The 16685-nt window shown below is 40.9% G+C and overlaps 1 protein-coding gene across 1 annotated transcript in view; it reads left to right on the top strand.

Moving 5' to 3' along the window:
- The window catches only part of SFXN3 (sideroflexin 3), a 29509-nt gene extending 20130 nt beyond the window's left edge, over nucleotides 1-9379 (top strand). Inside the window, exons 8-11 of the mRNA XM_075841050.1 lie at nucleotides 2947-2996; nucleotides 4429-4478; nucleotides 5757-5804; nucleotides 6400-9379. Of these exons, the coding sequence (XP_075697165.1) occupies nucleotides 2947-2996; nucleotides 4429-4478; nucleotides 5757-5804; nucleotides 6400-6496 (245 nt within the window). The 3' untranslated portion in view covers nucleotides 6497-9379. The remainder of the gene's footprint in view (nucleotides 1-2946; nucleotides 2997-4428; nucleotides 4479-5756; nucleotides 5805-6399) is intronic.
- The last annotated feature ends 7306 nt before the right edge of the window (nucleotides 9380-16685 follow it).

The following is a 16685-nucleotide window of genomic DNA, read 5'->3' as shown; positions in this document are numbered from 1 at the left end:
GGCTGCCAAAGGCACTGGGTCACTAGTGTTTATTGATGATGTCACTAGATACAGAAGCAGCAGGATGAATTCTGAAGTGTTCAGGGATTTACTCTCTGCTCAGATTCAACCAAATGCAGCACGGTTGATTGGACGTCGCTTCACGGTAAAGATGGACAATGGCCGAAAACATACTGCGAAAGCAACCCAGGAGTTTTTTAAGGCAAAGAAGTAGAATATTCTGCAATGGCCCCTTGAATTAAACCTGAAAGTCTACACTTCAATTGCATTTCAGTTGTTTCATTTCAAATCCAATGTGGTGGCATGCAGAGCCCAAATCATGAAGATTGTGTCACTGTCCAAATAATTCTGGACTTAACTGTAGCTGTATAAGGACTTTTTTTTGTGGGACAAGTTGTATTTTTTAATAACAACATTTTTGGGTACATATAATTTATTGATTGTGACATTATCTGATATATATTTATGAAATTGTTGTGCATTAATTTGGGACATTTTAACCACTTCCTGACCGGCCGCTGTAAATTCACGTCGGCGCTTGCTGGGCTCCGACGTGGATTCACAGTGGGTGTTAACAGCGCGATCGGGTGTCTTAGAGTAGCTCTGATATCCAGATTGCGTTGTTAACACCGGCCTCTGGTCCCAGTGACATGATCGGGGCCTAATTGGTTCAGGTCCCGATCATGTGATCGCAGGGAAAGTTTGTTGTAGCAACAAACTGGAAAGTTTGTTGCTTCAACAAACTTTGCCGGGGACCGGTGCTGCCGTTGGTTGTCATACAACGGCCTCTGGGTCTGCCATGCATGGAAGCCTATGAGGACCAGCATCACACTGACAGTTTATAGGTAGTGTAATGTATTACAGCAGCTATCAGTGCTGCAGGTATTCAAGTAAAAAATTACAAAGTAAATGAACAGAAGAGAAATCTAAATCAAATCAACATTTGGTGTAACCAACCTTTGCCTTCAAAACCGCATCAATTCTTCTCGGTACACCTGCACACAGATTTTGAAGGAACTCGGCAGGGAGGTTGTTCCAAACATCTTGGAGAACTAACCACAGATCTTCTGTGGATGTCGCTTCCTTAAATCCTTCTGTCTCTCTCTTCATGTAATCCCAAACAGATACTATGATGTTTAGATCAGGGCTCTGTGAGGTCCTTATCATCACTTCCAGTGATCCTTGCTCTTCTATATGCTGAAGATAGTTCTTAATGACATTAGCTGTAAGTTTGGGGTAGTTGTCCTGCTGCAGAAGAAATTTGGAGCCAATCAGATGCCTCCCTGATGGTATTGCATGATGGATAAGTATCTGCCTGTATTTCTCAGTATTGAGGACACCATTAAACCTGACCAAATCCCTAACTCCGTTTTCTGAAATTCAGTCCCAAACCTGCAAGGAACCTCCACCATGCTTCACTGTTGCCTGCAGACACTCATTATTGTACCGCTCTCCAGCCTATCAGCAAACAAACTGCCTTCTGTTACAGCCAAAGATTTAAAATTTTGACTCATCAGTCCAGAGCACCTGCTGCCATTTTTTTTGCACCCCAGTTCCTATGTTTTCATGCATAGTTGAGTCGCTTGGCTTTTTGGCCGCAACTCTTCCATAAAGATCACTTCTGGCAGGCTTCTCCGAACATTAGATGGGTGTACCTGGGTCCCACTGGTTTCAGCCAGATCTGAGCTGATGGCAAAGCTGGACATTCTACTAATTTCCAAGGGAAGTACGCGTGATGTGTCTTTGATCTGCTGCTCTAAATTTCCTTGGCTGACCACTGCATCTACAGTCCTCAATGTTGCCCGCTTCTTTGTGCCTCTTCAAATAGCTTTGCCAGCACATCTTATCTGCTTGGAAATTTTTGACTGGGAGAAACCTTGCTCATGTAGTATAACTACCAAGTGTCTTGTTGCTGTGCTCAGTCTTGCCATGGTGGACCAGTTACACGAAACGGTCTTCCACAACCTCACCTTTGTAGCAAAATTTGTCTGTTCCTTACCTAATTTTTTTGCCTCCTACACAGCTGCTTCTGTTACATTTAATGATTGTGTTTCAACCTACATATGAAAATAATGATCATTATCACCTGTTTGGTATAATTGGTTAATCATACACCTGACTATAATCCTACAAAATCCATGACTTTGGGCAAGTGTACCTAGCAGGACTGATGCTGTTTTGAAGGCAAATTGTGGTCACACTAAATATTGTTTTGATTTAGATTTCTCTTCTGTTTATTCACTTTATATTTTGTCAATTGATAAAAAAAAACTATTAACACTTTTATTTTTGAAAGCATTCTTACTTTGCAGCATATTTCCACAACTGCCTAAAACTTCACAATACTGTATGTTGGGACCTTTTCTCGCGTACATCTCAAACAGGGAACAAGGTCTTAACTCCAACTGTTCAATGATCATCTCTGTTCCCAGAATGCACAGCTCTCTAGCAACTAGAATCCATTAGAATTTAGCATTTAGCAATATGAATGCACAACAAAACATCATACAATTTAAAATCAATACATAACAAATAAATCAAAGTACATGGAAAGATATTCAACATTTCATGCAGATTAACACCTTACTTATATAATACACATTCGGAAGCACTATTCACCACTCACTCACTGTTTTTTTCCCATAAAACGATGAAAATAAACATAATTGGTATCGCCACATCCTTAATTATTCTATCACATTATAATAATATAATGTTATTCATACCACACTGTGAATGCCGTAAAAAACTAAAATACACAAAAAAAGCTAGAATTTATGTTTTTGGTCACCTTGTCTTACCCCAAAAATAGAATAACTAGTGATCAAAAAATCATATGTACCCCAAAATGATACCAATAAAAACTACGACTTCCCCTGAAACAAAAAAATAAAACATTTAACACCGCTCCGTCCATGGAAAAATAAATTTTTTTTTTTTTCTTAGCAATCCCACCAGTAATAATGAACATCTTGGAGAAGAGAGCATTTCTTAAGGTAAGGACTTGACCCAAACAAACGAAAGAAAGCATTTATATTGATGGAAACACAAGTCTCTGAATCTGAAGCCAATTAACCAAGATATATTTAATGAATTCCCATTCATTAAAGGAAATCTGTCAGCAGGTTTGAGGCCCCGAAACTGCTGACAGCGCTATATAGGGCATTGTCCGATACCGGTTGTCTTGATCATGCAAATTGCATAACATAGAAATCAACGTTTAATTCCCCTGGGGCCGCGGTTTCAAGTGCCACTCTCTGCTTTACTCTGATTAATGGCTCTAGTGTCCGATCAGGAGACAGCTACAGATGTCACTCAGAGCAGAGGGGCAGGGCTGGTAACGTTATAAATGGAGAAACTGGGAACACTTGCACATCAAGGAGCCGCCTCAATGGCATCTGCGACAACGGGACCGGGTAACTAAACGTTGATTTCTAGGTTATGCATCTTGCATGACCGAGACAAAAGATATTATTACAATGCCATTACCCTCCCCTAAATCACTCGTTTTTGAGGCCTCAAAACTGCTGACCGGTTTCCTTTAACATTGCAAAATTCGCTAGTGCAGTAATATGCCATGATATGAACTGAACTTTTCAATACTGCATGTACAAAGTCTGTGCAGGTCAGTAAAATGTCACATAAAAACCATACAAGTGTATACAGTTTGTGTAATTGTTTTCTTTTTATTATGTACCCCTCGTGGCTGCCTTAAAATGAAGGTCCACCATAACAACATGTATACATCTTTATAGGGGTTAGAGCTCTGCTTTTATGTTTTATGTTACAATGCTCCAAATCTGCCAACTACTATCACACAGTTTTAACATTCTGTCTGCCTGCAGCCACCACTAGAGGGAGCTCAGGAACTTACTGGATACTTTTTACATAGCCCAATGGTAGCTGCAAGGAACTCGAATGTTATAATTTTATATCATTTTCTGTAGCAGAAAAACAAATCTTTGACCACTATAAATATCTCTTTAAAAAATAATCATCACTGCCTTTAGACCCATTTAAATGAAAAAAAATTCAAAAAATTTACTAAAATCATGGAACAAATTGTGGAAAAGTACAGACATTCACTGTAAACTTTCCACACATTCTCCAGAAAGCAGAGAAAATTTCTGAAAAAGCCAATGAACACCCCTGTCTATTTGATTGTTTCTTGGATTGGCAAAATGTATGAGGGTGGCAATGATGGCGAGAAGTAGCAGTGGTGTATAAAAGGGGGGTGCTTCCAATACTAGCCACTATGATGCCTGTTAAGTAATTAAACTGGCTGGTAAAAAGCTGCACTGTGATGGGTTGCTATGGGCAATAAGGCAAGTTTTTTTGTTTTCCTATGCAAGCCCACTATTCTCTATGTAGGGAGAGTCATGAATCACTTTGTATATAAAATGTAAATGTATTGTATTTCTGCAACAGCGCTACCCCTGGATGAATGCACCATTACAAGTTGGCCTGGTTGGATTTTGGTAAGTTTGTTGACTGTTAATAAAATATTTGCTTGCAGTGTATTCAATTAATGCTTATTGGAGTCCAAGGAAAATACGATGGTGGTAAGTATTCTCCTTAGTACCTCTACTGTGTTGGATGATTGCAAAAAAAAAAAAGAAAACCTCTTAATACTCTTTAATACACGGTCTTATTGCATACTTATCAACATTTGAATTCCAAATTGCGGAACATTTAAGCCCTGCCCCGATTTTGCCACCAGAATTCCCCAAGCACCTTTTTTGAGGTTCAGTTTGCCGGAGTCCCACAAAAATTAAGACTGTTGGCAAGTATGCAAATTGAATGATGGAATTCATCCTTCAGCTCTCATGCAGGCACTATGGAAATATCTAAATAGAGCCAAAGATGTCCCAGCGCTTGACCCCCTTTATGATGTCCAAATAGGAATGCCCTCTGCTTAATACCCTCCTCTATTAGACACAATGGATAGCAGCTATAAAGAACAAAGAGTGTCTCTTACGCTGGCTATACACATTAGATGCATGTCTACTGAACTTGCCGATTTTGGCAGGATCGGCCAACCATCTAATGTGCATGGCGGCATCACGACTTCACCCTGACAGCATATGTCAGGAAAGGTAAGGGTCGGGCATGTTACATTTTAACATGCTAGATCCTTTTGTTCGTTAGATAAACTCCTGGCTGCAGCTTTCGTCCATCTCCCTAATAAGAACGCATGCACACTCGGCTGATCTGAGCATACGTGTGTATGGTGGAGTCGGGAGGAATAGCGGTCAACCGAACGATCGCTTGGTCGACTGCTATCTCAAGTGTATGGTCAGCATTACTCTAGAGGACCTTGGTTTCAATGTCCATGGCGTAATACTTCAACTACCGGTGGTGGCGCTGCAGGGAAATGAAACCCTTGCTGCCGGGTTTCCCCACAGATTACAGTTGATTTCTGTGGGTGATAACAGGACATCCTGTAATCATTTTATAGTCAGGAGATCCTTCTACTAAAATAGAGCTAGTCCAGAGGACAACCCCTCTAAATATTATTTCCCTTAGACAAATGTGAAACACCTTCAACGATAAAGATCCTCATAATACAACCTATAGTGATGTTGTTCAAATTGTTTTTGATTATTTTGCTAACTATAAAATACAATTTCTAAATTTGATAATAATACACTTTTCCTGTGGATTAATTCGATTTCTAAGGCCTGTAGAAAGTTAGACTTTATAATTACCCGTGCCATCAATATAAATGTTAAACTCTTATTATTTTCTTATTTTAGCCTGGTGTTTGCAACTCCTCTGTGCTGTGCACTTTTCCCTCAAAAAAGGTATGGAATGGACATGAGACCAATTTCATGACAGGCCTTTTAACTACTTACTATTACATAACGTATAGAGCAGCTAAGTCTGTAGACATTATAAAGTCATTTATTCATACTATGATCTCAAATTTTCTATGTCTATCTATCTATCTATCTATCTATCTATCTATCTATCTATCTATCTATCTATCTATCTATCTATCTATCTATCTATCTATCTATCTATCTATCTATCTATCGTCCTACTATCTATCTATCTATCTATCTATCTATCTATCTATCTATCTATCTATCTATCTATCTATCTATCTATCTATCTATCTATCTATCTATCTATCTATCTATCTATCTATCTATCTATCTATCTATCTATCTATCTATCGTCCTACTATCTATCTATCTATCTATCTATCTATCTATCTATCTATCTATCTATCTATCTATCTATCTATCTATCTATCTATCTATCTATCTATCTATCTATCTATCTATCTATCTATCTATCTATCGTAACTCTTTCCTTTCTTTCCTTACAAATCATTGTCTGACTGATGACTTTGAGCCTAAAAAAAGCTTTACTTCTTTGTTATTGACCCTTTAGCTCTATGAAAGTATCCAGTCTGGAGCCAGAGATACGTGATCACATCCTTGAAAAGAGCCCCAAGACAGAGATTGTGTATTTTAACAAAGGACTGTAGACCTGGACTATACAGTGTCTATACTGAGCAGGCCCTATATGAACATTGTGTTTATACAGTACACTCCACAAGCTGCTACTCCACGTTATATTCCTCCATGAGGGTATATCCGCACTCTTCTCAGGTATAACCAGACACAGTGTAATGTTCTGTGAGGTTTGTGGTTTGGTGTTTTCCTGGTCAGGTAAATACATTCCGATTACTAGTGACATCACTCAGGGCATGGTTTAATAGACAGGGCCAGGCGCTATGACTGAATTTGCCCCTTTAAAGTGTACCTACAGCTATAACATCTGAAGTTTAAATGAGAGACACGACATGACCAATGGGCCGTCCTGTATTTTATGCAACCGTCAATGCTTAAAGTTCCCATAACTCACAGGTGGCACTTTGAACAGGAGTGCAGAAAATAAGTGAACGTACACTTCGAGTCAATGTGATACCTCTTTTTTTTTTCTATACAATATTAAATAGAAATTCTAATACCATGCAAGGCTAAAATAATAATGACATAAAATACAGACATACCTGAAAGCACACACATGCACACCCACTAGAAATCTACATGCTCACATACGTGTGCTCACAACTTGCACACAGATATACATATACACTACATAACTAAGTACATACAAGCATGAACAAAAAGGAAAACAACATGCATGCATCCATACATACACCCACTACATAAACATGCGCACACGCATGCACACTTTACAAACATGCATGCACGTATGCCACATTCATACTAATAAACTAGTATCATATAGGCCTTAGTATCATATCCAAACACATTTAGGGGAATTAATTAATTTTTCGATGCCAGTTTTCTGGCATAGCAAAGTTGCAAATGAATAAAATTCTAATTTCGCTGTAAAAATGTAGACTTTTGTGCAGTTTTTGCAAATCACGACAAGTTTCTGAAAAGTAGGCGGATCTTAACAAAAGTGGGCATGGCCATACGTGGTCTCTTTTACTATAATTTAGACCCATTAATTATGGCCCCAGTGTCAGACCTCCTAAAATCAATTCAGATACAAAACTTACACTTTAAATGAAATCACACCAAACCGCAGAAAGACCCCAAAATGAATTCAGACTCAGACAGACCATCACTCACTTTGCTGTGCTAGTCCTGATTGGCGGCTCCTCTGCAAGAAGCAGCCAGGAGATGAAGGGGCGGGCACATGTGGCCAACTCAGCGGCATCAGCAGGTAGACTATATCCCCCTAGGCTTGGCTGCTGACGTGTGATGTAGCTGACCAGCGCACTAGCTCCTCATTTAGTCGAAGTAACTGTGCAGCGGGACAGCTACATCACACGTTAGCAGCCCATAGTAAGCTAGCTACTCAATGTCTTAACGGCTGCTCATGGGAAATGTACTTGCCCAGCAGTCCCATTCTAGCCTATACTCCGTGCCCACGCTCGTCTCTTTCCCCCACCCCTCACCACACTAGTAACAAAGCAAAAAAGGGACCGCAAAGTGTCACCCCCTGAAACCTGACATCCTAGGTGTCGGCCCATGGGTGCCTTGTCATAAAAATGGCCCTGTTAATAGTTTACTGTGTATTTGGCTTTGTGAGGTGAGAACTGAAAATATATGTGTGTTCATTGAATACACCAGAATATATTTTTACCTTTCAATTAGTATTAGTAGGTGGTTTTCTTTATTTTAGAAAATGAGGTCAACCAAAATCCCAGAATGACCTCAGCAGTATAATAAAAAGAAAACTTGCTTTATATAATCTGAAACGAAATGTGCTTTATATATCATTATTAACATACAGCATCTATATATTGATCATATTATTATTACAAGTGTAAGTATTGTATAGTGTTATGTGAGTGGCAAGGTAGGTATGTAAATTTAGGAAGATGAAAGGGTAAGTGATTTTCTGGCATATTTCACATATATCGTCATTATATATACATACATCATGCATTTACGTAACAACATTGATGGTCGGATCTCCATTGATTTCCAAGGTAGGGGCATAGTTAGGCGAAAGGCTGGGGGGCATAGCAACAAACCGCTCTGCCCCAGCTTGGATATTTATATGCAGGGTTATGGTGGCTAGTGAAGGAAAACCTAACTACAGCTCTGCCCTAGGGTCTGCAGGTCTAGTACCAAACTTACTGGTGCTATTCAAAGCTTTCTGTCTCCAAATCATTGAAAGATTACATGAGAGAGTCCTATAAATGTTTACTATCTAGTCCCCAATTAGTATGGGACTTTGGTACATTGGGCTCACCAGACAAAATGATTGAGGACTCAGCTTTAGCTATACAGAACAAGTACATAAATCTTTGGTAATGGAAAATAAATGACTCTCAGAGCTGGGTATAAGATCCTGTGAGCAATCATTGGAAAAGCTCTGGCTTCCAAGGGATTCTGGCCCATTCATGCCCATTTATATGAAGTCTAGATGATTGGTTGTCCATACATGTAAGCGGTCAAACTGGACAAGTATTTGGGTAACATTGGGTCCTCTATGGTCACCTTCGGACTACATGTAATATATTCTAATATGTTTATATTAATTTTTCTAATATTATTTATTGTGCCCCTGGCCAGACCAGACAACCAATGTAAACTGTAACATCATATGGCTAGGCATTAGCGCAAGTTATTTCTCATGGTAGATTCTGCCTTGTAATGACCTGTGATTGATGAGCAATTTTACCAGGAGATTGTATTTCTACTGAACCCTAACATGCTAGAGAGGAAAATCTATACAACCAATCTCTATGCCGTCAGTGTGTAGTCCTAAGCCTGGTTGATATGTAGAAAAGTGAATGTTGTAAACACTGGTTTACTTAGCCGACTGCCTTGAAAAAAATACTTAAAAGTTTAGATACTTTGTGGCTTCTTCAATCAAAAATATTACATATGAAATAAATGTTTAATATTTACATTACATTTTGTTTTTTTGGAGTGTTTATTTTTTTACATGCCTAAAATAATAAGGTTCTGTTCCGTTATTACCCGGGCCTTAGCAGTTCTGATAGATCCACTTATCATGATGGAGTCAAATAAATCTAAAAGTCCATCAAGTTTCCGTTCATTTTAGAGGAAAGAATGGCACAGCAGACTACTCTATTCTGACCTTCAAAAATCAACAGAAATCGAATGGAACATTAATGGTAGTGTGAACACAACTTTATGATTGTGAAATGCAAAATACGCTACACACAGGTCTCTTTGCTATAGCATTGTCCATAAACCAATTCAGTTTAATCAAAACTTCAATGATTTTTGGAAAAACTTCTTGTGTGATAATCCGTTCTTCCAGCTGTCGGAAGCGCTTGTTATTTCCTCTACACACTGCACAATTATTGTCATTATTGTGAGTTATATATGGCAACTAAAAGCAGAGGCGTAGCTAGGTTCTTCTGCACCCGGGGCAAAGATTCAGATTGGCGCCCCCCCCCAACTTATTTCCCGACATCTCCTTCCCCCTCGCCATGTTTTCTTTCCCTACCAATCAATGAGATGTAATTTTTTGTTCACAGTTTTTTTAATGTAACTCGAGTATAAAAGCATTTCTACATTTTACAAGCGATATAGTTCTATAATGTAATTAACATAAAAATAAATTAAAAGAAAATAAATTAAAGAGGCCACACACAGCCCCCCTTGTAAATAGCGGCACACAGCCCCCCTTGTACTTAGCGCCACACTCCTCCCCCTTGTACTTAGCGCCACACTGTGAACAGAGCGGTGAGCGGTAGCCTACCGCTACCACTCTCCGCTCTGCCTGGTGTGACTTACCGGAGAAGCCGAGGAGGTCATGCAGCGCAGGCAGCGGCGGAGTTCCTTCTGACTAGGGTTGGTGACAGCCAGGGCCGGCCTTAGGTTGGATGGCACCCTGTGCGTGACTCTCTATTGCCGCCCCCTACACAAACCAAAAATTAACCACATATATGGACAGGCCGGAACATATATACTGTACATACATAAAGATAGATATTTAGACATACAGGCAAATATACATACACACATCAGGAATATATACAAACAGGTAAATATATAGACGTACAAACACATATATACACACACACACACACACACACACACACACACACACACACACACACACACACACACAGACAGGATCATATACAAATACATAAAAGGCACAAATATACAAGCACAAAGACACATTCACAAACAGACCAATATATACGCACACAGGCAAATATGTACACAACACAGATAATGTAGTAGATGTTACCTGCAGTCCCATGTAACAACACAGATAACACAGTGATAACTTTCTGAGTACAGATAATCTAGTAGTGTTACCTGCAGTCCTATGTAACACCACAGATAACACAGTGATAACTTTCTAGGTACAGATAATGTAGTAGATGTAACCTGCAGTCCTATGTAACACCACAGATAACAGTGATAACTCTCTGAGTACAGATAATGTAGTAACTGCTGCCTGCAGTCCTATGTAACACCACAGATAACACACAGTGATAACTCTCTGAGTACAGATAGTAGTGTTACCTGCAGTCCTATGTAACACCACAGATAACACACAGTTATAACTCTCCGAGTACAGATAATGTAGTAGCTGTTGCCTGCAGTCCTATGTAACACCACAGATAACACATTTTAACAGAGCTGAGATTGTAATTTAGCACAATGTGTTATCTGTGGTGTTACATAGGACTGCAGGCAACAGCTACTACATTATCTGTAATCAGAGTTATCACTGTGTTATCTGTGGTGTTACATAGGACTGCAGGTAACACTACTACATTATCTGTACTCAGAGAGATATCACTGTGTTATCTGTGGTGTTACATAGGACTGCAGGTAACATCTACTACATTATCTGTGTTGTGTACATATTTGCCTGTGTGCGTATATATGGGTCTGTTTGTGAATGTGTCTTTGTGCTTGTATATTTGTGCCTTTTATGTATTTGTATATGATCCTGTCTGTGTATCTGTGTGTGTGTGTGTGTGTGTGTGTGTGTGTGTGTGTGTTTATCTGTACTGTGTAGCAGAGCTGAGATTGTAATTTAGCACACAGTACAGATAAAGTAGTAGATGTTACCTGCAGTCCTATGTAACACCACAGATAACACAGTCATGTCTCTCTGAGTACAGATAATGTAGTAGTGTTATCTGCAGTCCTATGTAACACCACAGATAACACAGTGATAACTCTCTGAGTACAGATAATGTAGTAGATGGCAGAGACAAACACATGCAGAGACAAACACATGCAGAGACACACACACACGCAGAGACACACACACACACGCAGAGGCGCACACACGCAGACGCGCACACACACACACACACACACACACACACACACACACACACACACACCATGTCTTCTTGCTGACAGGTCAGGACGGGCTGTGTGTGGGCGGAACTTCCTCTCTGCTTCTCGGCAGAGCACAGGCAGATGCAGGGAGGCTGCAGCACGGGAGTGGACCTGAGTCATCTGACCTCATGTCACTGACGTGAGGTCAGGTGACTGGACTGGTCCACTCCCTGGCCGTCACAGACTCCAGTCAGAACGCCGTAATGTCCTGGCTGTTCCTAAGCTGCTGCAGGTGTCCCACATACGGGGCGCCTGTCAGCAGCGATCAGCTGCTTTTCGGCGCCCCCCTTCCCTATCCTCCGGGTTGCGCCCGGGGCAAATGCCCCGCCTGCCCCCCCCTAGCTACGCCCCTGCTAAAAGGTCTGGTAGTCCATCATTACTAAAGGGGAAATGTGGAGTTAAAGGGGCTTCCCATGATTAGAAAAACATGTCTGCTTACTTGAAAAAAAACAATGCCACAACTGTCCACAGGTTGGTAGTGGTATTGCAGCTCAGCCTCATTCACTTCAATGGGGCTGAGATGCAATACCAGGAATAACCCATAGGTGTGGTTCTGTTTTTGGAAAAAGCAGTCATCATTTTTCTAATTCTGGCCATCCCCTTTAATATGTAAATGTCATTAAATGGGGTTTCCTATAATAACTATTTATCACCTACCCACAATATCGGATCAGTGGTGATCTAACAGCTGGAACCTCCACTGATCACGAGAACAGGCTTACCTTGCCGTTCCAGGGAGCCCCATACAAATGTAGCGGGAGTGCGCATGCTCGGCCAATGCTCCATTCATTTCTGTTCTAATCTTGGGGCAGCCCCATAGAAATGAATGAAGCAGTGGCGGAGCATGCGCACTACAGCTCCATTCATATGGGCCTCCTAGAAAAGACAAGGTAAGCCCGTTCTCGTGATCGGTGGCAGACCACCACCGATCAGATATTTATCACCTATCCTGTGGATAGGTGATAAGTAATGATTATGGGAAAACCCCTTTACTTCTGAAAATCTCCTAAGACTATGTCCAGTGAACACATTTATGAGTTTCTTTTTCTCATGTAGGTATATACAAACTAATGCCTCATTCACACTTGCATGTAAATTTCTGTCCACATTATAGTGCGAAATATTGTACCGTATTGTGGTCAGTACTGTTCTGTTCGGGTCCCATATAATGCACTGTATTCCTTCCTACAGGCTTCTAAGTGAGAAGACAATGAAACATTCATATTGCAAAATACAGTCATATATTCAGCACCTTCTCCATAAAGACCAAATGCAGAGCCAACACCTGCGAGTATGAATGAAGCCCAACATATTCCTGAGTGATTTTAGTGCTTATTACCCACAAGCCCCCCCACCTCCAATCTGTTACTTTATCACCAGATTCTAAATACCATATTTATTTTTAAATGTGACAACCAATATGGCTGCACATCCTGTTGTCATCTTTGCAAAAGAGTCCTTTTTGATTTGTACTAATTTATGTCCAATTCGGTGGTGGAAATCCTCTGTAAATTATATATTGACTGCTCAGTGCAAGTACAGGGGGAAGCCATCCATTACAGCAACTAGATCAAAATTTGCCACGCTACTTAATATTTTATTTTTAGAAACTTTCCACGGTACGGCCATTTTGGAGGCACACACTTCCTGCACAGTGTTTATTGTTGACATTTTGCCTTATCTAGGCCTCCAGTAGAAAACCTATCTAATGATACTAACATGACTTTGCTCATTCTGCCCCAGTCTATAAAAGAAAGCTGACAAGTGAATTCCAGAAACAAGAATTGTCAGCCAATTGTGTCTGCACCAGTGGCCATGGTGAAAACTGGAATATTTCTGGAGTATACAGCAGAATCATAACTATGAGTCCTGTGTATTCTTTGAACGCTCCTATTAGTCAAAAGGCAGAATATTTTTTGTGCCATTTTGGTTAATCGGAGAGCAGACTATACTGCCCTTACATAGGATCTCTTCTGTGGTTATTAAATTATAAAACTTTATTGTTTAACCACTTCATGGCTGTAATGAACAGACTCCACTTACCACTTTTTAGGTATGCTTTGGTTTAATAATTCCAGGAAAATAAAATATACTGTGTTATGACAATTGGAAGGCCCGAGGGAGCATTCCATGACACAGGGATTATATTTTTATTCTTTGAATCCCTGTATCATGCACTGCCGTCTCAAGCCCTGCACTAGGCATGAAAGAGTATATCTGAATAGCCTGGATTATATCTTTAAAGGGTTTTTGCAGGATTAGAGAAATATGGCTGCTTTCTTCTAAAAACAGACCATCCCTGTCCATGGGTTGCCTCTAGTATTGCAGCTGAGCTCCGCTGAAGTAAATAGGGCTGAGCTGCAATTTCACACACAACCTGTGGACAAGTGTGGCGCTGGTTATAAATGTAAGCAGCCATGTTTTTCTAATGTACAACTCCTTTAGGCTGCAATTGAGAACCCCATTTGCAAGGAAAACAGCCCATTTATAGAGGCATTTGTGGCAGTCTGGGTCTTACATAAGACAACGATCTGTCACACGATCACCGGCAGTAGTCTAGTAGGCAGCACTGGCACATACTAAGAAGGCAGGAATGCTTATACGAGAGTCAAAAATTCTCCACAATACTGTTGGCCGCACTGTCTTATCATCGCTTTACGTACGAGGTCGCTGTCTCCCCAGTCACTGCTGTGCAGGTTTGAACGTGTTAAGTCTGTTTTTTTGTGACTGCGGTGTGAGAAACAATGGCTGCCCCACTTGTGATTTGCATGAAAGAAGAGCAGCGTGCAGTGATTCATTTTTTGTGGTCGGAGGACGTGTCTGGTGCTGATATTTATCGTAGACTTTGTGCACAGTATGAAGAAAATATTTTTTCGTGAAGAAGTGTGTATGAACGGATAGAGAAATTCAAGGAAGGTCACGCTATTGTCAGCCATGAAGAAAGAGCCGGACGCCGGTCCACGTCCATGACTGATGACAACATTGAGCATACACGTGAACTGATTCTATTGGATAGATTATCACCTGTTTGATCCCCTAAAAGAAGCACTATGAGCACGGAGGTTCACGTCTGATTAAGAGGTGAAGGCCAGGGCTGGCCTTAGGATAGATGGCGCCCTGTGCGAAATTATATTTCGGCGCCCCACCCCTCATAAAAAAATGCCCCACCCCTCATAAAAAAATGCCTTATAAAAAAGTATAATGCGCCCCCACAGTAAAATGCCCTATATAGTGTCCCTACACAGTATAATACCCCTTTAGTGCCCCCCATACAGTATAATATTTAATAATATAATATATTATAACCCCTTTAAGGACAAAGTATTTTGTCCTCGTATTGTGCCCACACAGTATTATGCCCCCTAAGTGCCACACATAGTATATTGCCCCCTGTAGTGCCCCTACACAATGCCCGCTTAGTGGCCTCCACACCGTATGGCTGCCACACACAGCCCCCCCCCTTTGTAGATAGTGCCCCATGTAGATTGTGCCATACAGCCTCCCTGTAGTCAGTGACATAATCCCCCACCTCTCCTCTTAGAAAGTGCCATACAGCCCCCCACGTCCCCATGTAGACAGTACCATACAGCCACTCACCTCCCCCTTTTAGACAGTGTCCCCCAAACAAAATTTTTTTTACTCACCTAGGCCCCTTTCCCACGACGAACTGAGTTGCTCCACAATGCCTAGTACAGAGTTTCCCAACCTTTTCGGACTTGCACCCCTGAAAAAAAAATCAGCCCCCACTCACAGTAAAATGACCATCAGCCTGCCAATCCCAGTAAAATAACCATCAGCCCGCCACTCACAGTAAAATAACCATCAGTCCCTCCACTCACAGTAAAATAACCGTCAGCCCGCCACTCACAGTAAAATAACCGTCAGCCCGCCACTCGCAGTAAAATAACCGTCAGCCCGCCACTCACAGTAAAATAACCGTCAGCCCGCCACTCACAGTAAAATGACCATCAGCCTGCCACTCACTAAAATGACCATCAGCCCGCCACTCACAGATGCCCCCTGTAGATTGTGCCAAACAGCCCCCTTGTAGGTAGTGCCACATAGCCCCCTTGTAGATAGCACCCCCCCCTTCCTGTAGATAGCGCCACTGTAGCTCCCTGAAGGAGCGGAATCCTCCTGTGGCCGGGGATTCCGCTACTGTACGGAATTCTTGATGTCTCTGTCCATAAATGCACAGTGACATCAGGGGCAACTCCTGAAGCGGAATCCCTGTCCACAGCGTTGCCGAAGCTGTGACCAGGGATTCCACACTCCAGGAGAAGCCCCTGACGTCACTGTCCATTTATGGACAGTGGATACCTCCCTGCTCTGCTAGAGCGTTCAATATTATTTGCGTCCTAAGGATGCAGATACTATTGAATGTGGCGTTGCTACATCTGTAGCAGCCACAGTGGCTGCTAGCTGCATCGCTGCTCAGCATAAAACATTTTTTTAATATGGGAATACAAAAGCTTGTTGACAGATGGACAAAGTGTATTAAAATGCAGGAAGATTATATAGAAAAATGATGTATTTGTCTTTTCTGAAAGTTGATTCAAATAAATTCTACAGCCAGAGTGCGGATCATTGACTCACCCTCGTATATAAGAATATACTATACATATAAAAATAATTAGATCTGTAATCCTTCATCTTCACCACATGCAATCACATCTGAACAATCTATATGCAGTACAAAAATTGTTCTGATTAACTTATTAGCAGCTACCGAGTTGGTGCACTATAATAGCTTATTGCTGATTGGTCATTATAGAATTTCTAGTTTGCATTATGCGTATACAAAACCATTTTACACTTGTACAAAAGGCTTCAGACTTG

This window comes from Rhinoderma darwinii, chromosome 11, assembly GCF_050947455.1.
Source record: "Rhinoderma darwinii isolate aRhiDar2 chromosome 11, aRhiDar2.hap1, whole genome shotgun sequence".
NCBI classification, from domain to species: Eukaryota; Metazoa; Chordata; class Amphibia; order Anura; family Rhinodermatidae; genus Rhinoderma; species Rhinoderma darwinii.
The sequence above is the reverse complement of the archived record's forward strand: the minus strand, read 5'-3'. Positions and strand labels throughout refer to the sequence as shown.